Here is a 25,051-nt window from a genome sequence, read left to right as displayed (position 1 = left end):
TGGCAAAACTTCGTATGAGTTAATTTTAAATCTATGCACACAGAACTTCCATGTGTCCTTTACCAGTGATCACTGTGCTTCTCAGTGACCTTTTGATGAGCAGTCATAATGGTATTTTTGCATAAGTGAGGTTTTTTTCATAATTTGGCTCTTTCTTTGGTTTTCAGAACTGTTCAGACCTATGGGTTCTCTTTGTCTTTTATAGCAAGAGAACAGGGGGGAAGAAGTATTTTATTCTCATTAAAAATTACTGGAATCTATGCAAGGAAAATCCCATCTTCTAATAACTGACTTTTCTATATTTCCTTTTTACTAAATCACTACCCTGAAACACTGAAGAGTGTTTGTTTCGCACTCCCACCTGTTGTGTTGTTCGGCGTTTTGTAAAGACTTTGGAACTGGAAGGTGGTTTATTCATATGTACTAATAATAGTTCTGTGAGGAGGGAGGACTCTGCAAGGGAGGAATGCAAGAACAGAGAACGATCCTCATTAGGATGCTATTTGAAGGGTGTCAGCCTACTGAGATCCCAGCTGTGCTCCAAGCTCCACGCTTCTCATGAGTGAGAGAGAGAGTTGGGGTGTGTGTCTAGTGGCACTTCTGTGGAGAAGATGGAGGCAATAGCGTTTCTGTGTTTCAGAGGCCATTCTAGCCCACATCTCTCTTCATTTCCTGCTGATGACTTCAGTGCCAGAGCCTCCCTGAGACAGAAAAGTCACATCTCTGTAACTGGCTACTGTACAAACATGCAATCAGCATGGCCATGTTGTCCTTGCATTTGCACAGAAATGAAATGGGGAACCCCCGTACTCAAGATTAACAGCCTGGATCTCCTCCATGTGTTGTAACCCTACTGTCTCATTAGCATATATCCATCCATTTTTGATACACAGAAAAAGGCTTATAGATAATCTAGAAGGAAAACAGAAAAGCTATGCATCACCATTATATTAAGGGGAAATAAAACAGTCTGCAGAGGCAAAATTTCATTCCTTTCTGCCAAACTGATACATACTTGCTGGATCTGCAAAGTGGTGGAAAGAACTGCTGTTGGCTGCTGGACCATATAAACAATTGGTTGAGCGCTGGCTTGTAAATGGAGCACTGCTGTACAGTCAACATCATGGTCTAGGAGGAACTCCAGCTCAATGAAAAACCCAGGGGTAGAGGAGGATAAAGAGGAACAATGCTACTGGCAGAAGAACTGGGTTTCCTTTGGACAGAAATGGTGCTGAAAAAGCAGGTGTTCCACTTCTTGATGTACATGATTTACATTATTATGAATCTGTTTCTTATTAAAGAAATTACTGAATGGAATGCAGAGACAGAATTTGTATTGCTGATATTTTCTGGAGGGAAATGCTAGCAGTGGCAACAGATGCTTCTGAGTGTATTTGGATTTAAGAAATTAAAGGGGAGAGGGTTCCATAAAGGCAGAGGACAGTCCAGAGATGCACTGCACTGCACAGAAATCAAAACAGCTTTGTTGAACTGTGGTGTACAATGCAAATACAGTTGCTGGGCCACACCACAGCAAAGTATGTGCTGCTAACCTGCTCTGGTGCTTGGTGGGAAGGAGGTATGTGATGTATCTCTTTCAGCCCAAATAAGAAAGCAGTAACTTTCTAAGGTCCTGTTGTTCTGATGGCACAAAGAACGTTAAAAAGCTGCCAAGCTTCTTAGCAGCAGGTAGTGGCCATACAGGTGATGCTTTTGTTTCCTTTAATCCAGCCTGTTGTCCCTGCATTGGCATAGCAGATAGTGACTGGGGTAGGAGTGTGCACTGCTTGGACCATTTGAGCTGTTGGAAAGGCTTCCGTAAGTCATGACCAGCACTGGGACCACACAAACTCTGGGGTTTCTGCCACAGGGCTGGCCTCAAATCAGCGAGCCCTGGTGGAAGCTATTTTTTTTTTTATTATTATTTTTATTTTTTTTAATTTTAAATTTGAGCGTTCTTTCTTTTCCTTCCTTCCTGTCTTGCTCAGGCTTACATAAGTAAATGGATCTTCATAGGTCAGATCCAACAGTGCCTACAATCTATCTGCAGTATCCCAGCCCTGCATTGCATTGAAGTGCATTCCTTTTTTAATAAATATGAATATAAATAATTAACAGGTAAGGTAAGAATGCCAAGCTTTCAGTAAGGGTTGGAGGCAATCTGTTTGAAACCGTGAGATATGTTATCAATCTCTTTTTTTTTTTTTTTTTAATAGTGGAATGCACAGTTTTAGGGATCGTTTTACAATGTAATTTGGGAATATATATGATAGTGGTTTTTTTGGTCATTCTTTGTAGTGAAGTAGTCCAGAGACCCAGAGTGGGCTGTGGACTTCAAGTTGAAAGCAATTGAACTAGACTTCACATGTTTCAAAAAAGATTTGTTCTTCCTATTTTTACTAAATACCTCTTTGTAACCTTAACTGTAAGCTGAGGATGTTTTTAAGGCACGTTCTGACTGTGGCAAAATTTTCACTGACTAATTGGGAGTGTTGCCTGGACTTTAAGAGTGCAGTCAGCACTTAGAAGTGCACCTGATGTGAATCAATCTTTGCTCATTGTGAACCAGCTTACTGGGAAGCTGCTTTCCTGTCTGCTTCCTGCTTGCATTTTAAACACGTGTGTTTACTTGGAATGCATTCCCTCTGTATTATCAGGTTGTCTCTTGGGCAGTTCTGGTTCTTGGCTACTGGAAGAATTTCTTGCCTAGGAAGAAAACTTGAGTAGACTAGCTGTGGATGACATAAAACTTGCTTTTCTCTTCAGCAGGCTCCTGTTACAGCTTGTAAACAGAGATATTCTTAGAGTTCTAAGTTCACATCTAATATATTACATTAATGAAATTACAAAATCAATTATAATTTTCATTAACCTCTCTTCCCCACAACTTCATGTAATTCTAAAAAGACACAGTCCAGTGATGTCAGTTAGCTTAAAAGTGAATGGCTTTACGTTGTATAAAAACTCCAGTATTCAGACTTACTATGTATGATACTCTCAGCCAGTTCACCATTCTTACCTGTCCTATATCTTGCAGAAAGATCAGGAGAATCATATAGATGAGCTGTGGTGTAAGAATATCAGAATGAAAATTCTGTGATGCAGAAGAGTGAAACCCAAATGATGTGATGGAAGAGTTGCTTAGATACTACAGTGATGACAGTGGCACAGGTCTTTATATAGAAGTAGAAATGAAGTAGAAATAGAAATGGGTTTCCTGCAGTCATTCTGCTACACAGAATTCCTACCAGTGTGAACATGAATCTTGCATACCAGTCAGCAATGAGATTGCACCTTATAGTTTTAGAAACTGCATGAGGGAAAATGAAAGATAAATTAGAGTTGGCTCATGTAAAATTGCCAAAGTTGGAGGGATCTGGCAAGATGCCTAATGGTTCATTGATTTTGGTTGAATGTGGCTGAACAAATAAGGTCAAGTAAATTTCAGAACAAGGTGACTGGGTTTGATTTCCAGGCATTTCTTTATCCAGTGTCAAAAAACAGATGGAGGAAGTTGGTTACCATCTTCAGCATTTTTCACTCTTCCTGGGTTGGTTGTTAGAGTCACCTCCTAACCGTCACGTCTGGTCTTAGAGAGACAGCCTGAGTAATGGCAAGGCCCTCAGTTTCCTTAGGTGAATGGTTGAACAGGCTGCAGTATTACAAAATGCATTTTTACTTGATGTCCTTGCTACATTTTCATTTCTCAGCTTCATGCAGCTGCTCCTCTCTCTATATTTCTGGGCCATGCAGAACAGCTCCTTTCCACGCTCAGTGGTTATTTGCTTTAAATAAAGGCTTTGCAGACCTAGATAGAGACAGGGAACTGAAAAGCGGCACTTAAGTCCTTGAATCTGGTCTTTTGTTAGCATACTCTCTTTTGGCTTCATTATTATCATTATGACTGCAGCAATTACCATTGTTAGAATTCTTCTGTAGCACGGTGGTACCTTGATGTCTCAGCCCTGGGTGATGGAGCACCTGGTACCAGGCACAAAACAAAGAAGTCAGCCTGCCTCGAGTGGCAGACAGGCTGTGGTATTTCTTCTGTCTTTATCATTCATGTGTCTTACATGAACGTGTCTTGAAATCTTAACATTAAGGCGTTTCTTAAAGCAAAAATATTGTTATATTAGTCATTCTTAACATGTACCAAATAGATACTTTCCCATTTTTATTTTTGCCTTGTCTTTAGGAATTGCAGTTCTTTGTGTTTCACAGCTGTTAAGTGACATGTATCCCCCACTCCACACCTTGATCTCTGTTTCTTTGCATCTTCCTTGGTTAGATAGGCCTTTGCAAAGAAGGTATAAAATGTCACTATTCTAACTTTTGCTGTTACAGTAAAAGCCTGAAGGCTGTGAAAGATGTCAGATAGTAAATAATCAAGCCCTGCTCCTTTTCGTCCTGTCCATCAGGTTAAATGCCTGATTCATTTGACAATTTGAACATAACAGTGACCATGTATTTCTTTTCTTCAGAGATACAAGCAAAAAAATCTAGGAGAATAGAAACAGAGCAATCAAGGAGAACAAGAGATGCCATTCTGGTCTTTTGCCTGGTAACTGGAACCATTGTGACTGTTGGTGTGATCTTTGCCATGATCTTTATGATTCTTCACTGGTAGGTGGACAGTATACAATATGTTTTACATTTTATTTGATCAAAATATGGTATTACTGATGACAAACATGACAAGTTTCTCTGTAGTTTAATATTTGTATTGCCAGTAAAGAAAACAGGAACAAGCTTCTGGAGACTGGAAAGAAGTGCTTCGCAAAGCAGTTACAATGATGGCGGGTGGGAAGGGAACGACTCATGTTAGAGATCATTTAAGCAAACTAGACACCCACAAATCCATGGGCCCTGATGAGGTGCACCCCTAAGTGCTGAGGGAGCTGGCAGATGTTATTGCTAAGCCACTGTCACTTTTTGAAGGGTCATGGAGAACAGGAGAGACGCCCGAGGACTGGAGGAAAGCCAATGTCACTCCAGTCTTCAAAAGGGGCAAAAAGGAGGACACAGAAAACTACAGGCTGGTCAGCCTCACCTTCATCCCTGGATAGGTGATGGAACATCATGGAGGTCATGTCTAAGCATATGCTGGAAAATAAGGTTATCAGGAGTAGTCAACATGGATTCATCAAGGGGAAATCATGCCTGACCAACCTGATAGTCTTCTACGATGGAATGACTGTCTGGGTAGACGAGGGGGGAGCGGTGGATGTTGTCTACCTTGACCTCAGCAAGGCTTTTGACACTGTCTACGATAACATCCTCACACGTAAACTCAGGAAGCGTGGACTGGATGAGTGGGCAGTGAGGTGGACAGAGAACTGGCTGAAGGGCAGAGCTCAGAGGATTGTGGTCAGTGGTATAGAGTCTAGCTGGAGGCCTGTAGCTAGTGGTGTTCCTCAGGGGTCAGTACTGACTCCAGTCCTGTTCAACTTAGTCATCAGTGACCTGGATGGAGGGACAGAGTGTGCCCTCAGCAAGTTTGCTGGTGGTACAAAGCTGGGAGAAGTGGCTGATACACCAGGAGGTTGGGCTGCCAGAGCAACCTGCACAGGCTGGAGAGTTGGGTGGAGAGGAACCTGATGAAGTTCAACAAAGGCAAGTGTAAGGTCCAGCACCTGGGGAGGGACAACCCCATGCACCAGTACAGGCCGGGGGTGACCTGCTGGAAGGCAGCTCTGTGGAGAAGGGCCTGGGGGTTCTGGGGGACAGCAAGCTGCCCACGAGCCAGCTGTGTGTCCCGGTGGCCAAGAAGGCCCATGGGACCCTGGGGGGCGTTGGGAGCAGCGTGGCCAGCGGGTCAGGGGAGCTGATCCTCCCCCTCTGCTCTGCCCTGGAGAGGCCACACCTGGAGTGCTGTGTCCAGTCCTGGGCTCCCCAGTTCAAGAGAGACAGGGAACTGCTGGGGAGGGCCCAGCGGGGGGCTACGAAGATGATGAGGGGACTGGAGCATCTCCCTTGTGAGGAAAGGCTGAGAGAGCTGGGGCTGTGTAGCCTGGAGAGGAGAAGACTGGGAGGGGATCTGGTCAATGTCTACAGATACCTTAAGGGCGAGTGTCCAGAGGACGGGGCCAGGCTCCTTGCAGTGGTGCCCAGGACAGGACAAGGGGCAACGGGCACAAACGGCAACACAAGAGGTTCCACCTGAATATGAGGAAGAACTTTACCTTGATGGTGACAGAGCACTGGAACAGGCTGCTCAGGGAGGTTTGAGTCTCCTTTGAAGACATTCAAAACCTGCCTGGACATGACTCTGTGCAACCTGCTCCAGGTGAAGCTGCTTTAGCAGGGGGTTGGGCTAGATGACCTCCCTTCCAACCCTGACCATTCTGTGATTCAAAGCAATTTATGGAAACTTACTTGAAGGTATGTTTTTGTTTAATTCTTTTTTCCGTTTCAGGGGTCTTATAAAATATATTTGGAAATCAAAATTTGGACAAGACAACCAAGAGAAGTTGGCCCACAAAAGATCACTGTGTAACATGGACTAAGGAGCCCCCCTAAGGGTCTGCATTGGCCTTTCAAGGAACTGGAGTCTCCACCTGCAGCTACAGTGTTCTCACCATCTGCATTAGCTATAATAGAAGTGTCAAAGCCCTCACTCACCAAGTATGAAGTGCAAAAGTCCTTCCAGGACTTGCATAATAAATAGAAAAAAAATTGGACTACAAAGAAATGTGATACAAAGAAGATTAAAATATATTTGATATACTGGTTTTAAGAAGTACGTTTTATAGTTCATTCACTGTCTTTGATTTCCAGGAAGTCTGACATTTAAGAAGTCTTAATTTTGTGAAGATATTAATCTAGACTAGATGAAACCAGACATATAGTTTAGGCAGAGACCATTTTTTGTAAAGTGCTCCTTATCTCCCTGGTGATCTTCAAGCATAGCACCTGCTATGTAATCACTATAATCCAGTTTCTTCTTGACACGTGGAGGGATACATAATGGTAGGAAAGGTCATTAAAAGTTGCTTCATAAGTTTAATTAATTTTTTACCTGCATATTTGTGCTTGTAACCATTTCTGCCATCAAGGGGACCAAACTATGTGAACAGAAGAGTAGGGTCAGACCAAGGATTCATCTACCTCTGTAATCACATCAGTGGATGAAAAAAAAGGATGTCTAGGGGAGAGTACAAAAACAAGACAAGGCTGTATGATGTTCCACATGTATTCCTCCAGCTTCCAGGCATTTGCAGATTTTCTAAAACAGATGCAACTTCTAAGCAGTTAGCAATCTTGCATGGATTTCTTTTCCATGGCTTTGTTCAATGTCCCCTTGTACCTGTGTAAGCTTCTGTCCCATAAAACATCCTAGGGCAAGGAGATCCATAGCACAACCACATCTTTTGTGCAGCTTGAACCCACCTCCTTCTAGCTTCATTTGTCCACCTTACTTCTTGAAAAGGCAGTGAGCTGCCAGTCCACACTGTCCTCTCCCCTTCAGGGATCGCATTCTTTTTGGAATGAAAAGTGCAAGAGTACGTAGTCATTCTTCATCGTGAAACCATATCATACCTCTGATCATCCTTTCTGAGCTTCTCTAACCCTCCTCCATTACATGACAGTCTTGTTTATGAAGGTGCTTTCTGTTGGTGTAAATAAACATTGTTTGATGCAGATAAAAAACCTGAGTGGATGACATGTTGAAAAATGGACTGTGGACTGATTAAAATGTTTAATAGATTTTATAATTAAGATTTTCTCTTGAGTATTGTAAAAGCTCTGAAAAGAGGCCAAATATTGAGCACTCCAGGGTAGAGAATGCTTCTCAGTAAAGAACATTGTGAAAAAATGGCAAAAAAATAGATTGGAGGTAGTAACTCATCCTCTCAAAGAATTCCTGTTCTCTTCAGATCCTCTGTTGCTGCAGATGTTCTAACTGCACCATCTGCACATCCTTAAAAAAGCATTATCATATTTTTCAGAGATACATCATTTTGTTTGCTGTTTAGTGAAAAGATCATTTACATTTTTGCAAATAAAACATCATACTAAAAAATGACATGCACTTAATTCTATAAAAATATCTTTTTTAAAAAAGGAAATGATATTTTTGGTAACACTATCATTAACTATGTCATCTTATAGCATTTGGTGGACAAACTTAAAAGTCTTGCAACATTAAGAAGAAAATGCATAGAGGAGGAAAAAGCAGACAATAAATTCTGCGGTTCACAAAACTAGCTTACACATTCAAGGTGAGTTTTTGATTCTGTGCAACAATCAAAGACAGCATATTGTGGTGAGTCTGGGATTAGGTCTGGAATGCTGCTCTTAAAAACAGACCCAAACCAGTTGTTATTACTCAGGAAAATGTTTCCACTGAAAGTATGGTAAATATGAAGCACTGCCATCGGCTCTACGATTGACTTCTGAACTCCTGCTTTCGTGTTGTGATTAGGGTGTAGTGTAACTGAAAGAGAAAGAGAGGGAACTAGGATATTCTTTTCCATAATGATGCAAAGGTGTACTAATACACAACCATTTTGTATTTTAATAACATTTGCAAAGAACCTCCAGACTTGTTTGGGTTGATATTTTGAGGGTTTTAAATTTCCATGGTCTGCTGGAAAACCCAGCAAAAAGTGATAGGTAACATAAGCAGAGTAGTTCAGAAAATGAAATTCAGGAACAGCTGAACTAATCCGTACTGGTAAGTGTGGGGGTTCTTAGGGTAGGTCAAGGAGGCTTTGTTCTTTTGGCTTATATTTTGCAAAATATGATTATCTGCTGCTTTTTTTGTTCTCTTACAACTCCTTAAAGCTATGTACAAAACAGGAAAAAAAATTGCTAGAAAATTTGATGCAAAAACTGTAGCATAAACCACAGAAGAGTGCCTTACTGCTCAACAGATAGGGCAAACAGGCTGTTCTGTTGCTGAAGCTGCAATCAGAAACTCCAAGAAGTGAGGAAATTCCTGAAGTTGGTAGTTACTCTGTCCAAGCAGCCATCACACAACCACTGTATTATCATCTTCTCATTCTAAATATAAACTTGAATGAGTTGCTCTTTGTACTAGATGCAGTGTAACACACATAGGAAGTGCAAAATTATTATCTTAGCACAACTGTCCCTGACTTTTGATGCCATAATCTGAATAATATACCTATTAGTTTGGTAAGAGGGTGGACAGCCATGACGGTCAGGTAAAGGGCATCCAGAAATAAGTGTTTCAGTTAGCTTAGGTATTTTTAAATAGAAAGAATATGTTGCAATCTGCTTGAACACTTCTAGCAAGAAGTGTTCACCATCTAGAATATATAACTGTACTTGATGTAACTCCTTTTATCTGCAGTGCCTGAGAAATGTAAAGAATTTTCATTGTTACTTTCTGGTAGTGGGTTAATTAAAAGAATCAACAAGAGTTTCTCCTTTTCCGTAGATTTAACTACAATGTTTTTATCTCCTTCTGCTTGCTGACTGCAGTGGAAACATTATCTCTACTGACCACCCCAAGGTACAGAAGTATTCTTATTCTGAGACCTTAGGCATGTGCCCAACTCCGTTTTAAGCCAGTGGTATCTAAGTTCTTGAAGTGAGAATCTGCTGCATTTCTAAGGGGAGAAACAGAAGAACTATAAGAAGGGACAAAGGTCACATAAAAATGTCTTCATGATCACGGGAGCCTACAAGAACTTTTGGCCAATGCAGGTTAGGCAGCCTCTCTAGCCCGCTCTGGCAAGTGTGATCTGTACAGAAATCCTAGCACTGTGGGAGCCGGACACCCTCCTACACCACACCTTGGATGGCCATCAAGCTCAGTTCATCTGCCAGGAGACCTTTTCACCCGCCTTTGCTGTACAGAGCCTTCCACTATCTCCTCCCACTACTCCAGCTGCTGAATCTGGGATACAGGGGCCAGAGTGAAGGTGAAAATCTCATCATGCTTAAATTTAAGCTTGCGCTTACATTCTTTCCTGAACTAAGATGTCCTCGTACATGTGTTTAAGTGATTTCCAGAATCAGGGCCAAAATGACCGTGTCATTCCTTGCTTTCATTTGCTTTGCATTGTCTAATGCTGCAACACGATCTTGTGGGTTTAAATTTAATAGTATTTTAATTGTTTCCCCAGTATTCTTTCATCTTCCCTTTCTTCTTCTTCTTAAAGAAAAATCTTTTTGGAATGCATATCTTGCCTGTATATGATCCACTATCTATCTCAGGAAATTTAGGATGCATTTATATAGTTATTTAAGTCTTGATGTGTGTGCAGTTTCATTTATGTATGGTCTAATAGTATATACCATAGAAATGAATTTTTTTTCTTTGACAGGTTTACTGGCTCTTTTTGGAAATAAAAATTTTATGGTGAATTGCAGAGATTTTCATTATTTTTTTATAACTTCATTTAGTCAAACACACTTAAAAAATAATAAGTACTCATGATTTTTCTTTCTTTGCTGCTATGCAAAAGAGAGTTTGCCACAGAAGTATGGGTCATTTTTTAACCTGATGCTCTATAAAATAAAATAAAGAAATGCTAGTTGAAAACTGATTCGGTGCTCCATGATTGATGGCAAAATTTCAGCATTGTGCAGCCATTACAGGGAGAAAATAAGCAAATAATTCGATTTATGATTTTATGAATCAGAAAGCTACAGATAAATGTTAAGTCAAATGTACAGCATTTTATATGGGGTTTGGAAATAGAACTCTCTGCAGTTTCCAGTTGTTTATCTGTAATGTGTAGAGGTAGATTTTTTTGCTATATTAGGTCAATATTGTTCACTTAAGATTTACTAAGTTTTTTACTTTTCTGTGTAGAAAAACTTTTGACTTAGAACTGAGACAGAGTGCTGAGACTGGAAAATTCATGGGGAATTTTCAGGACAGTGCTACTTTAACATGAAATTGTGTTTGTGGGCTGTGAAGAGATAACTGGAGAAAAAGCTTGGATGTCTGAAGCAATTAAACCCCAAATCCAGCATGGCTGGATATGGATAATTGGCTATTTAAAATTACTTAACCTACATGTGTTTTGTACTCTATCCTCATGTTCTTATAATCAGAAAGCTACTGGGCAAAATGGGAAGATGAGCCGATTAAATCAGCCTTTTCCCAGAGAGGTGGTTTTGTAGTATACATACAGTGTCATATAATATGATGTCCTGATCCCTACTGAGAGTATTGCGTGTTTTCACTATGTAAGAATTAAATAATAGTATGAAATTGTCGTGCAGATAAAGCAGTTACTATTCTGGGATAACATTATGTTGTATTACACCTAGAATAATGGCAAATTGTTAATTAAAATCCCTTGATCTTTGCAATGATCCAATTTTCTGCTACTTATAACTGCCAAATTTAGTCTTTAAGGCAGAAATTTTCCATGATGAATATGTGATCCTCAAGCTACTATCTTTCTTTCTGAGTATGCAGAAAGTGCAGTCAAATGTTTTATTTTTTTCTGGGGACCCACTCAATGGAAAAATGGGCTGCTAATCCCATCCTGACCATTTATCTCACATTCCTAGTTTCTGCTCTCATCCCAGTTTCCCCACTCCTGGCCTACTCTCCCATCAGCAGCTCTTCCTTAGTGTGGTAAGACTAAGACTGAACAGGAAAGGAATGACACTGACTTGGAGGTGATGGAGGAGATGTAGGAAAGAGCAAGATTAAGACAGGGTGGGTAAGTATTTTGAGAGGGGCTGGTGACAGCAGGCTGGGTGGGGGGAAACTGGGAAGGGAGCAGAGACTGGGAGTGCTAGCTGAGAAAAAAGAAATTAAGCAACATCCTGAGATTAGTGGGACAAAGAGGCTGTGGTTAGAAACCTGATGGAAGTGGGGAGAAGGAGCAGATACTGTGAAAAGAGAGATGCCTTGAGCAGGATCTTCAGCAAGAGGGAGAACTGGCTGGATAGAAAGCCAGACAGGAATTGTGAGGAACATGGAGAAGGAAACTGGGATTGTGAGATCCTGGGAGGCAGAGAGAGAGCTATCAAACAGGGAGCTAAGCATGTTGAACGTGAATATGGAGAGAAGAAAGGCAGGATGAAGACACTGGGTAAACAACCTGGGTCTGAATGCTGGGACAGGAGGGCTGGGGAACTGGAGTGGATAATGAAGAACAAGGCTAGAGTGGAAAGCTAGGGCTGAATAGATAAAAAAATAGAAACTGGGTTGAGAAACCTGAAGACGGGAGACTGGAAATCACTGGCAAGAAGAGACTGGAAGAATGAGCAAGGGAGACATGGGCTACAGCAGGCACAATACTTGAAGGGTCAAAACAGAAGGGGTCAGAAGAGAGGATCTGTTTGAGGGTACCTGTGTCCACTTGAATACTCCTCCATCGTGAACCTCGATTCGGGGCAGTTTTTCTCAGCTTCTTTGTACCTCTGCTGCTAGCAAACATCTATAAGACCCATTAGCAAACTATGACTCTCGCCTCCTGTATTTGCAGTTAACTTGAAGGGTGAACATATTACTGCATTAGCTCAAGTATCCAGAGCCCTGTCCTGGAGCTGAAAGTCCCAGCCCTGTTGATGGTGTATGTTGTTATGAGTATGGTGCCACCTGGCAGAACATTTGAATTGTTAGTACAGAGCTTAATAAACCACATAAAACTCTAAAGGAATTACAAGTTTGGGTGTTGAGAAATGTCAGTGTGTTTGTGGGCTGTACAGCACTGGTCCAGCCCGTCTCTGGCGTGCACGTGAAGACAGAGCAGGGTGCAGGCTTGTTACTGCAACACACTCATACAGGAGGGGCAGAAGAGCTGGGGAGCAGAGGACTCACCAAAGCTGTCGGGTTTGGCAGGGTTGGTTAAGCAGGCCTGGGGAACCCAAGCAGAATAGCAGGATGGCATTTTAAAGGCAAAACAGAGGCTGAAAGATTTCCTCTCTCTTCCCCCACTAAGTCTGGCTATAGACTGATGTGGGGCTAGGACTTCACCCAAACAACTGAAAAAGGAGAAAGAGAAGGCCAGACATTTAATGAGGCAGGATGCTGAAAGACAAACCTTATAAATTGGTAGATTAGTGTGTATATTTACTTCATTGTAAATGGCCCTGAAAAGGCAGTCAGGTTTTTTACTTGGTTTTTACTTTTAAAGCCTCCAAACTTTTATCTTTGTAGATAAATGGGTAAAGGTAAATTCCTTGTCTCATAAAAAGTTCGTCAGGTGAATGATGTAGTTCTTTGAAAATGTCATCAGTCTTCCTGGTCCAAGTGCTATTCACAGAAGATTCTGAGCCAGTGGAAGTCAAAATGCCAGCTCCCTTTGAATAGCGTAGAGGCAAGTCATGTATAATTGAATCTCGTTTTTATTGTTGAATCACTGTTTTTATCCAGGTTGCCCATGTGCTACACTTAGTAATCTCAGTGAAAAACATCTGTGATTTTCTAAGAAAGCTTTAAGGACCTTCAGTTCGTATGTTCACAGAGCACACATCCAGAAGGACCTACTGGATCATCTGATCTTGTGTCTGTTAGAGGGTCTTAACCCGTCTTACCTGTCCATCTATTACTCTTGTGCTGAGGCTGTTAACTCAATTGAAGTCTGTGTTTAAACGATACTTGCCAGAAAATCCTTTCTTTGGGGACACTGAAAGATGGGAAGTCCAGCACTTCCTGTGGCAACTTGTTCCAGAGGTTTATTGCCTTCTGTGCTACATAAGAATTGCTTCTCATTCAAAATGTGAACACATCTGGCTTCATCTTTCAGCCACTGGCTTTTGGTTCTGCTAAAATCAGCAGTCTTTTAGTGGTTCATATTTTTTCTTCATGGAAAAATTTTACTTCACCAACACACACTAATCGATCATTTTTTAGTCTTCTTTTATGACTAAGCTTCTTAAAGGTCTTCTCTAAAACTTTTCTCTCTCATGTTTGGGTACTTTTTCTAACTCTTTCTGACAGCTTCTAATTTTTCAGCATTATCTGTTCAACCAAGAACCATATATGCCCTATGACACTGATGTCTCTGTTCAGCTGCTTGCTATCCCTACAACCAAAACTCCTTGCAGAGTTGCATCTTTATTAAACACAGTTCCTCATTCAGTAGATACAACTACATTCCTTGTTCCTGAACCAACTTTTCTCATTTGGCCCTAGTAAACCACACAGGGATAAGAGTTGTTCCATATGCTTCTCCCAACTTTATTTACTGCTTCATCCATCTTCATATTCTCTACCCATTTTGTCTCCGCCAGGAGCAGCTGTTGTAGCACAGCCACTATTCAAAGAAGGGTTCAAGGTTTGTTGGCCTGGATGTACAAAGGTGCTAGTAGGAAGACAACCCTGAATCCTGTTCAGTTTGAAGGGGATGCCTGCGTTTGCATTTTACATTAAACAGCTGCATGACAGAAGCAGCACAGACTGCTGTGTCACCACTCATATAGCCTGTTAGCAGTGAGGCCACGTAAGGACAGGTCTCTGATTCCCTTCATGCCCTGCCCCAGGAACCTGTCATGTTTCTACACACTGGTACAACTTGGGTGGAGAGGGTGAAGTGTGTGATGCCAGGAGAAACCCTGCATGTTAACCCCTACCCTGGTAGCTGAGATGTTTTCTTGGGAGACATAGGTCTGCGTTTCCTTCATCTGAGAAAATGGATCTGGGGTGGGATCTTCGGTAGCTGCACAATTGATCAGAACAGGAGATTAGTTTATAAAGAGGACAGTCTGTTAAATTGTCATTGCCTCGCCCCTTTGCTGGAGACCTCTCTTACTCCCTTGCCTCCTGACTAATACGAAATATCTGCAATGCATGCAACTGGGGAAGCTCTCCTCTGTCTGGTGCTAGTGCTGGTCCAAGCTGGATAGATTCTTCATAACGTATTTAATTCTAAAGAGTGTGAAAATGATGTTTCAACATTTTAAATAATGAAAAATCGAACTTCTTCTACAAAGTTGGAACTCTATCTCTCGAGCCTTCTCCCTTCAGGAAAAATAAAATGAATAATGGTCCACGACTGTGGTCCCCCGCAATCTTTCTTTGGTTTTCCTTCTCTTTTGGTTCAAGCATTTTTAACTGGAGAGGGGACAGTGTGGCAAAAGAAAGCCCAGAGAACTCTAAAGCTTCAAAAATTAAAATGGAAAACTTAGTGTTTCATTTTCATAGGTTTTCTTGCTTGTGGATTCCATAAAACATGTCATGGCAGGGCTGTATTCAGGCATCGCTTACAGCAGCTCCACGCCACCAACTCTGGTGAGTTTTAATCCTAACTTTCACCCTTGAGTGATAAAACTTCCTTGCAAATCCTGGAAAGGACTGACCATACCCTTCAGTGATGTCTTAAAATTTCAACTTGTGTTTGGCAAGTTTGATGCATCGAGAAGTGACATGTCAGACCTTATTAGAGGATCACAGATTCATAAAATCATTTAGGTTGGAAAAGACTTTTGAGATCATCAAGTCCAGCCGTTAACCCAGGACTGCCAAGTCCATCACTAAACCATGTCACTTGAAAAAGAACTGTATCTATCTGTCTGTGGCAAACTGATCCACAGTGTTGCCTGAAATGCAAGTTGTATTGCTAGACTTTTCCAACATCAATGATAACACATAAAATAGGAAGCAAAGTGGAAGGATCAGAACACAGTGTAGAATCCTTCTTTTCAAGTGTCGTTTGTAAATACATTATAATTCACCTAACCTTGCTGGCTACAGAGTGGATTTCCTTCCTTCCTTCCTTCCTTCCTTCCTTCCTTCCTTCCCTCCTTCCCTCCTTCCTTCTCTCCTTCCCTCGTTCCTTCCTTCCTTCCCTCCTTCCCTCCTTCCTTCTCTCCTTCCCTCGTTCCTTCCTTCCTTCCCTCCTTCCCTCCTTCCTTCTCTCCTTCCCTCGTTCCTTCCTTCCTTCCCTCCCTCCTTCCTTCCTTCCCTCCTTCCTTCCTTCCCTCCCTCCTTCCTTCCCTCCTTCCCTCCCTCCCTCCCTCCCTCCCTCCCTCCCTCCTTCCCTCCTTCCTTCCTTCCCTCCCTTTTGTTCTTTTTTCTCTTTCTTTGTCTTTGTCTCTTTCTCTCCTCCCTTCCCTTTTCCCTTCCTCCTTTCTTTCCCCTTCTTCCTCCCTTCCCCCTTTCCTCCCTCCCTGCGCTTCTCTGTCTCTCCCTCCCTCCCTTGTTCCTTTCAAAACCTATTGACTGTGTAAAAGAAGGCAGTTTTTAAAATTAAAATTGGCACAGGGAAAAGTACAATGTCCTGCCACCTCTCAGCCTCAATTCTGAGGATTCCAGGACTGTCAAAAAATAATTTGTGAAAGCACAGAATTAGCTGAGAAGTTTGGGTCAACTCTCATAGATATCAGTGAAAAGTCAGGTCGTCATGACTAAACCCACCTCCTAACAATAATCTCAATAATCAGAGTCTAACTCTGGCTGGGCTCCTGGGCTGTGCTGTGGGACCTGTGTGCTGCTGGATGCTGGCAGAGTGCAGGCGCTGGGTGCAGGACACAGCTGGTGGCAACCAGGCACCATGGATAGTCCCGTGGGGTCTGCACCATCCCCTGGCTGCTGTTTGCCCTCGGGCCAGCGACGGGCTTCACTCAAAAAACAAAAGAAGGGGCTTGTATCAGAGTCAGCGTTAGCACCTGAGGAAAGCAAGCCCTTGAGCTTGAGGCCACCGAGCCCCCAGAGTTCGTGGGAGCAAAACCTTCTTGTTAATAAGGTTTGAGTCCAAATTATTTCCTGATGATGAGGAAGCAACTGGAACGTTGTGCTGAGCATCAGTGGCCAGGAGGACCCCCGCTGCAGAGAGAGGAGTACAGCAGGATCAGTGCCAGCCTGTGGCTGGACACATTTTGGTGCCCATGCCAAGCCCGTGCCGACCAGCATCTGGCCAGCTGCAGGGCTGTAATCCACAGAGGTGGCTTTACAGTCCCCTTTGCCTGGGGGATAAGCTGCACTGGCCCTAACTCACACCCAGTTGTCCCCCACGTGCTGCTCTCACGGCCGAGTTCCACAGGCCACAGTGACAGCAGGCATGGTCTCTCCCTGGGCTCTTCACCCCACGCCGAGGATGAGCCTGGGGAAGGCATGGGTTTCCTTGCGCCACTGTTGGTGTCATGGGTGTCACCTCCTCGCCCCAGGAATTCCTGCTGCTGGTCCAGCGACATCACTGGCAGTGTCTGAGGACTTAGCTGTCTCTGCCAGAGGAACAGCACCTTTCTTGGGGTTGCAGTGAGATACGTGCTGCCCTGCACACTCTACTGATAAGGACTGGGGACAGGTGTCACCTATGTGTGACGAACTGTTTTGTGTGTTTGTGCTAGGTATGCCTTCTGCTTTGGCTTTCTCTTTCTGATGGATAGGTGTGCTCCTAGGGCTTGGGACTTGGGCGGCCATTGGGAACTAACGCCTTCTGGCTGGAGGGGAACTGGCCGGGCCTCATTTCACCACCCCACACGTCCCGCTGCCCCACTGGGTCTGTTTCCCATGATGAATGTCCCTGCACAGGAACTGCCTACAGGGCTGGAAATGTCCTATTGCTCAATTCATCGACTTGTGTCTCAGATGATCCCTCCCTGCAGCAGGACATGCTGCAAGCTTCAGGTAGCCAGCAACCTTGGTGAGCTGCCTTTCATAGTCAACTCACAGGAGTTAAAGCACTGTAGAAGACGGCAACTGTGTCAGAGCAGTGCCAAAGAGCTACACGATTTAAATTCTGGTAGGGTAAACACTTGTCAGATAGCTCACACTGATCAATAGATGTCACCTAATAACAACAGAATCTGCCATCAGACATGAACTCCATCCATGATGTATTCACCTTGGATTTACAAAAAACCTCTTGGGACCAGCAGTTGGGCTTGTTGCATCTTTTGTGAACTATGGCTCTGAAATTCTGGGCTCTCTTTGCCTGTCAAGATACTGTATCTTGGTTTTTTTTTTTTTTCAGGGTGGGCCAGTCCACATGTACATAGCAATGAAAGTTACGCAATAGAATCGCATGGCAGGAAATACAATGTTAACTTGAACCTGGCTGTGCTTTTTATACTTAACAAGAGAAAATCAGGAAATAAGGAAAGTGTTGGATTTAATTTGGAATTTCCTGGCCCCTTGCTGTTTGTTGTCTTGAAGATAACACCATCTAAACATACAGAGTTTTAAAAATTTAATTTCCGTTTTCTATTTCCTAGTTCCTATTGCTCAGGCTTTCAGGCTTCTATTGTGTCACCTCTTGAAGTAGAGACTTTTTATAATTCTGAGTGTGTTTTCTGATTCACACTGCATTTACATTCCTCTTGTTCCTTTCCAGTTTTCTCCCGAGCGAAATCTCTCTGTTCCCTCATGTGGACTCAGCCTGTGATGCTAGAGGAAGGGCACAGAAAGGAGAATTTGTTGATACTGCTAGACTTTTTGTATTTTCCTTTTCATTCTTCTCTGTGTGTCACCGAAGATGACTGTTGCCCAATGGGCATGTCAACAGACCTTACGTAGGGCGTGTCTGATCTCAGTGTCCAATATGCTCTGCAAGAGCAAGAAATCCTCTTTCTAGAGGCCAAAAATAAACCCCATCTTGTCATCATGACACCTTGAGACCCATAGGCACAAGCACAGATACTTTCCTGTGATGTGACTGAGCTCACTGGCGTCATTTCCAGCTGCTGCCACTTCAGCAGAGGGAGGACCCCTATCAGGATTTTGGCCACAGTTGTGTCCTCGCTGCCTTTGCTCTCCGGGGGTGGCCGTCACCCATGGGCTGGGGAGCTCACTTCCCATCTCATACTGCATCCTCCACAAAGACAGACCAGCAAATTCAGGGAGTTTCTGGCAAGGGACATGATCACGTCATCCAGGCCTCTTTGAAGGTTTGGAGTTTGCCCTTGCTTGGTTAAAATACAGGGTCCGCAGGTAGAAAAGCGTCTGCTGCCCTCACACATTTGTCTTATAGTCTGTTCTTTTTTTGTGCTGTCTCCTTCAGTGATTTAAACTTGCGCAATGTTTCCCATCATTAGAATTTTTATGTGAGCCATTCTTTTTATCGATGCTGAAAGGGCATCACCTTCTTTTAGTGTGGGCTGGCAAGTGGCACTCTGCAGAGGACATAAAGCCACATTTTCATAACAGAGGATCTTTTCCTAATTCTAGCCAGGCACACTACTTGCCACTTAAAATCTAAAGCACGTTAAAGTAAATGGCTTGGTATATGTGGAAATTATTTTCTAATAATAGGTGGGTATTCTTGTTTATTATTTATGTGCATATAATTCCGGTAGCAATTAACATCTTAATGGAATCTTTATATAGAATGATTTTTAAAATGAAAACACAATTGTGAATCTGATTTGCTGTTCCTAGCAAACTGAGCATAATTAGATCCAGTTTAATACTGCGCAAAACTATTAACATATGAAGAATGTACTCTGAAAACATTCCTATGATGACACAGGGTCATCAGAAAAAGCTGGACTTACTTTTCCCAAGGTCTGCAACAGAGATGAGGCTGAGATGCTGTTGCAGTTGCATCACGTTGATCCCATTGGTGAGATACTAAGGCATTTATTTGCAGAAAGTCTGTGCACTATGAACCTTTCTTTACTTTTTCTCACCAGAGGATTCTACCCCTTGAGCAAGGGATGAAACCTCTTTCAAGTTGAGATTTCAGGGAACCCAAAACTCAATGAGAAATTAAGGTCTTGTTTGGTTAGGGGATTTTGCTATATTATATCCACTGGTGACAGCCACTGATGGGGCTTTGTCAGCATTGTCCACAAGTGCATACAGGCGAAGCTGCTATTTGCACTGGTGGAGATTAGCCGGCCCCCAAACAGAAGTAAATTGCACAAATGCAAACCATGGCTTGCTGCGACTTGCTGACTTATGTCCCTGCCCATGGCAGAAGGGGGTGGACTAGATGATCTTTAAGGTCCTTTCCAACCCAAACCATTCTGTGATTGTGTGACTTGCATAAAATATTTCGCCGGTGTCAATTTGTTGGCTCCGCAAGTGGAGCATTTCTCCAGGGCAACTGAAGGCTAGTGGCTAGCATGTGTTTGGATGCGACATACCGCTCCCAAAGCAGAGCAGTGAGGAGGACAGGCAAGCCATGAAACGTTCTTCAGGGTGGCTTGACACACACAGAGGCCAGGAGATTCATGGCCCACCACCTTCCCTTCCAAGGTACACAGAAGCCTCCGCAAAACTTCTGATAAGCCTGTGCTCAAGATCTGAGCTTACAGCAAAGCTTTCATGACTTCTGTCCAGGTTTTTGTTTGATTTTTTTTTTAATGAAGTAATAGCCCTGTTCTGCTCAGACTCTCACCGGGCAGACCAGGAAAGGACTGAGGTGGGAATCCTCTCTGGGTGCCTTAAGAGCTTAGAGGCCATCAGAGGCACTTTAGCAGGCTTTGGCCAAGGCTAAATCCAGATGGGCTTTCTCTTGCTGAGATCCATTTTGCCATGTCCTTACAATTATTTATACATCAGGACTCACATTTTCCAGTGTGGCTGTGTGCAGTCGTTTTTACACACCTAATTAAGCCCAGAAATGCATGTTTAGTGTTCTAGCGATGACAGAGCCACCCAATAATCCTTGGCACTTATGTGCGTATGAAATGGTGCATACAACATCAAACCTGTGCACACACATTAAATAATTCACCCTCATAATAACTGCTGGAGGCGGGAGAGAGAGGCATTAGATAAATAGCTCATCCCCATGCTTGCAGCAAGTCACCAGCAGAGTCAGGGTTAAGCGCTGCAAGGGTTCGGCGCCCAGCTTTATGCTTCATCTGTTAGCTCTCACTTCTCTGCTGTGGATGTCCGTAGCAGCTCATACGTTATTTGGAATATTTCCTACTCCAAGACAGTCTCCTGTGGGAAGCAGCTACAAGTCCAGATGCACAAAATATTCCATAAAAATAAACTAGTGATCCCCGTGTTGGAGCGGCTGGTGCTGTCGAGGAGAGGCAATGCCACACAGATTAGCGATGCTGCTTGAGTTGCTCATGATGCTAACACCCACAAATGTGTTGTGGCACCAGGAAGCCTGGCACCCACCGGCTCCAGCGGTGGGCAGGGGCACCCAGGTGCAGGAGCATCAGGGAGCGCGGTGCAGAGGAGGGCTGGCTGCTGGGTGGTGGAGAAAAACCCAAACCAAGAAGAGCGTGGCAGCCACGTCAGTGGCTTTGTGCTCTGCTGTGCTCACGGCCAAAGAGTACAGCCCCACCTTGGTCACCCTCCTACTCGCTGTCGTGATCAAATTCAATCAGCTGTGACCAAAAATGACATAAAAAACGACCCCCAAAACCCTTTGAAAACATGAAGGTTTCTAAATTAGTAGGGGGTCCCTTCTCCCTCCCTCAGCCTTCAGCCAAAGCGAGTAAATGGAACACTACTGGAAAGGTGAATTTCTCTGCAGACATCCTGTAGCTTTACAATCAGGATTCATCCTCTCGCATGATATTATTTGCATGGTTCACTTCTGTGTCACATGCATTGGCTTTTGTTTGTCTCTTCCCCTGAGCGGTGAGGTGTATGACACCTCTGAAAAAGCCCATCTGCAGAAGGCAGCTTTCCGAGGCTGGGAGAGAAGGTATCCAATGCTCTGGGAAAGAGCCAGCTCAGATGTAATAATAATTTGATGTTTTACTGGCCGAGGACGGTAACTCTTGATATTCTGCTGGCAATTTGCAGGGATATGGTTCTCCACATTGCTCTTTCCTGACAGACACGGCTATTTTTCCAAGAAGCCTTTGGACTCCAGGCGTTATAAATGTGTTGCTGGTTTGTTTTTGTTTTTGTTTTTGTTTTTTTTAAATCTAAGCTGCCTTTTGGTATAGTTATCTTTCTGCTCAATACAAGTTTACCTGTGAAGCTTATATTGCCCCTTTGTGATGTTACCACTGACTCCCCATATTCTTTAAAAAGCCACTTTACCTTCAAAGAAAACACCCTAAAACTCCTGTACGTATTCCAGAGCTTTGCACAACATATGACAGGCTCTGGAGAGACCTATGTAACAGAGACCATTTTCTATCTAGATATGTTTGGACATTCCTTTATAGAGCATGTGGAAATATATTCCATTTTCAAATAGATACACCCTCCTCCTGTAACATGAGTCAAGAGGAGAAAGCCCACACAGTTGTTTTGGTTACTTAGGAACTTCCATGCCTGATTAATCAGTTTCTCTCCTCTGCTTCAAGGAACCTAATTGAACTTGTCATTTTATTCCTCTGAAATGTACTCACAGATTCAAAAAATTCTGGCATTTCTAATATTTATTTTCCACACTGTAGTTGCCAAACGTACCTCCCTTGGGGATAATATAGACTGGTTTCCATGTTAGCTAAGATCGTCCTCTACATTTTCTGTCCTTGGCTATAAGGAATGGAGCACCTTCTGCTCTTTTGGTGCAGTTTGGCAGGAACTGAGCCCATTCCTATACCACGGGGTCTTCCATATCAGCAATGTACCTCCTTCTCTTGCTCCCACCATATCTTTTCCCTCCAGCATCTTCCAATTACAGTATTCCTTCCATTACCATTAAATTTAATATAATCCATCAAGTAGTCCCAGAGGGGATATCTTTCACTTTGGATTTATCTGCTAATAGACACATGGTAGCAGATGATCTCTCTCTTTCTCTTTTCTGGGAGATTATTAATTACTAATGCAATTTTATCGCAGAAACCTGACAGTCTCCAAACATAGTCTTGTGTCTTCCCATTTCATTTGAATTTCTCCAGTCTAAATTACTGCCTCACAGTCCTGGTTTCTATAGGTGCTCATTGTATTCCAGCATAATTCATGAAAAAATAGAAATAGATTATTTTATGGGTGTGTTTCTTCATCCTGAGTTCCCCATTCACTGTTTGATTCTATTCTCTTTGGTGCGTTTATGCACTCATTTTTCACAGGTTTATGAATGTTGCAGCGGGAGCCTTGGATCAAATTCTCAGCTATAGGCACGGGGCTCCCATCTAGATGAATAGCTTCTTAGGTTTAAGGCCAGAAAGAAACATTAGATCATCTGTTCTTACTTCCTGTATATCACAAGCCATTACATATCGCACAATTACCCATGTATTGAACCTAATAGCTTCTTTGGCTAAAGCACATCTTCCAGAAAGGCATCCATCCAGCCATGATTTGAAACTCTCCAGAGATAAGAATCCACGGCCTCCCTTGAGGATTTGTTCCAGTGGTTAATTACCCCCACTCTTAAAAATATATGCGTTATTTCCCATTTTAATTTGCCTGGCTTCAGCTTCCAGCCACTGGCTCTTGTTATGCATTTTTCTGCTGGTTAAAGAGCCTTTTAGCAGCTGGTATTTCCTCCCATGGAAGTACTTCACATGCTACAAGAGAATCATCTTTCAGTCTTCTATTTGATAAAAACCCAAATGTTATGAGCTGGGTCTCTCACGGAAAAATGGATTCTCAAGCCATTAAATCAGTTCTATGGCTTTTACAGCACCTTTTCCAATTTTCCCTCAAAAGAAATGACATTCATATGTCTGGTTGTGATCTGTGGGAGGAAGCCCTGCCGCCTTCTCCTCCGTCCATTTAGGATATAGTCCAGGTGCCCTCAAGGCATGGTCACACAATGCTTGAGTCCAGTCCTGGGAGGTGATGGGCCTTCTCAGTTCAGCACAGACTGAAAACTATGTCTTGTCCTTCCCAGGACGAGGGCTCAGGACAGTAACACAGCCTTTATTCAGATGTCTGTCCTCCCTCCTGCCCTCTCAGCTCATTGTGAGGTTGGCGAGAAGGGCCATGCTGTTCCCTTGGCCAAGATGGCTGAAAAACCTGCTGCACCTGGCAGCATATCTCTCAGGGGGCCGTGTGTGCATCAGGGGACTCTCCCAGTCCCTGCTGCCCTCCTTCTGAAACAAACCTCCTGTAACAGGGTACAAAGCGTGGGGTGATGAGCAGCCACACCACGGTGTGGCAGACGGGCTTCCTGGGCATGGTCCATTGGGGACCAGCCACACAGAATCTTTTTGGTTCTTTGTGTTGTATTTTGCTCTCCCAAAACCCGGCAGCTTCTCTGCAAATGGTGGTACTTCCAGAGAAGAAGCTCTTGGGTGGTCATTCCCATCTGGTACTCAGCCAAGTAAGAAGCAGCTATTGAACAAGTGCAGTGAGGTACCCAGCCTGTCCAGTCCTAATGTTTATTTTTATTAGCGATAAGTAGCTGTGAGTGTCTCTGAATATCTCTTCTAGATAATGAAAGCTTCACTTCAAAAAAAAACCCCAACAAATAGCTTTAAGGAAGTTTTATGACAGAGCTGGGAAGCACTGTTGCTTTTGCGGCTTGCAGACCCCAAGGAGAAGCAAGGACTGGAAGCACTTTGCATCAGGCTCAGGCTGCCTCACTCCCATCTGTTTTCAGTTAAATCCTGGCCAGCTAGTGATCCCCATCGCCATGCCTGCTGCCGAATCCGGAGCTGCTGCTGTGAGAGGTTAGATGTGGCTGGAGTTTCGGGTGAAGGGTAGATGACTGAGGCAGCCATCCTTTGCCCATCTATTCGGACCAGGAACAGGGTGCCACCCCAGAGCTCCCATTTAAGTGCATATAAACCTTTGTGGCGCAGGAAGAAGGTGCTAATGATGGTTGCTAAAGATTTTAAGTGCCTTTAGATATTAGCTGCTGCTTTCCATGCTGAATTAATGAGGCTTAGGGTGCCTGAAGCTGGCATATGGTGGGATTCAGATCTGCTCGTGGCAGTACAGGACAGGGAAGGCATCAGGCAGATTTGCCTGTGCAGGGATGCACAGCCCCAGCCCCGTGCCTGTCCTTGCTGTGCAGTGTTTCACGGCAGTGTCTTCTAGCATGCATGCAAGAATGGCAACTGGTGCCAGTGAGTTTCCTTCCACGAACGTGCTTTGACTTGGCTCTTTCAGCTTCATCAGCAGGCTGCAAGCATGCACCCCCAGCCAGGAAATCAAAGGCAGTAAATACGTTCAGACTTTCAAAGCAAAGTTAGACACTGTGAGGAGCACCAGAAAAGACTGCAGGCTGCTGAAGGCAGCAGGGAAGAGGCGATGCTGAGTGCTCTGCGAGACCTGCCCCTGCCTGCCAAGCCATCAGTCTCAAGTTTTGGTTTTTACCTTGGAGCCCCACCAGAGGTGTTGACGTGTGGT

General features: G+C 43.4%; 1 protein-coding gene and 1 long non-coding RNA gene across 2 annotated transcripts in view; both read left to right on the top strand.

The window, feature by feature from the left end:
- Positions 1-15,687, top strand: part of SPACA1 (sperm acrosome associated 1) — a 30,069-nt gene extending 14,382 nt beyond the window's left edge. Inside the window, exons 6-7 of the mRNA XM_080389428.1 lie at positions 4,482-4,623; positions 6,416-15,687. Coding sequence (XP_080245554.1) covers positions 4,482-4,623; positions 6,416-6,506 — 233 coding nt within the window. The 3' untranslated portion in view covers positions 6,507-15,687. The remainder of the gene's footprint in view (positions 1-4,481; positions 4,624-6,415) is intronic.
- LOC308064662 overlaps positions 1-25,051 on the top strand; it is a 604,713-nt gene that overhangs the window by 60,097 nt on the left and 519,565 nt on the right. The gene's annotated exons all lie outside the window — the stretch shown is intronic.

Source organism: Falco punctatus, assembly GCF_963210335.1.
Source record: "Falco punctatus genome assembly, chromosome: 5".
Lineage (NCBI taxonomy): Eukaryota > Metazoa > Chordata > Aves > Falconiformes > Falconidae > Falco > Falco punctatus.
The sequence above is the reverse complement of the archived record's forward strand: the minus strand, read 5'-3'. Positions and strand labels throughout refer to the sequence as shown.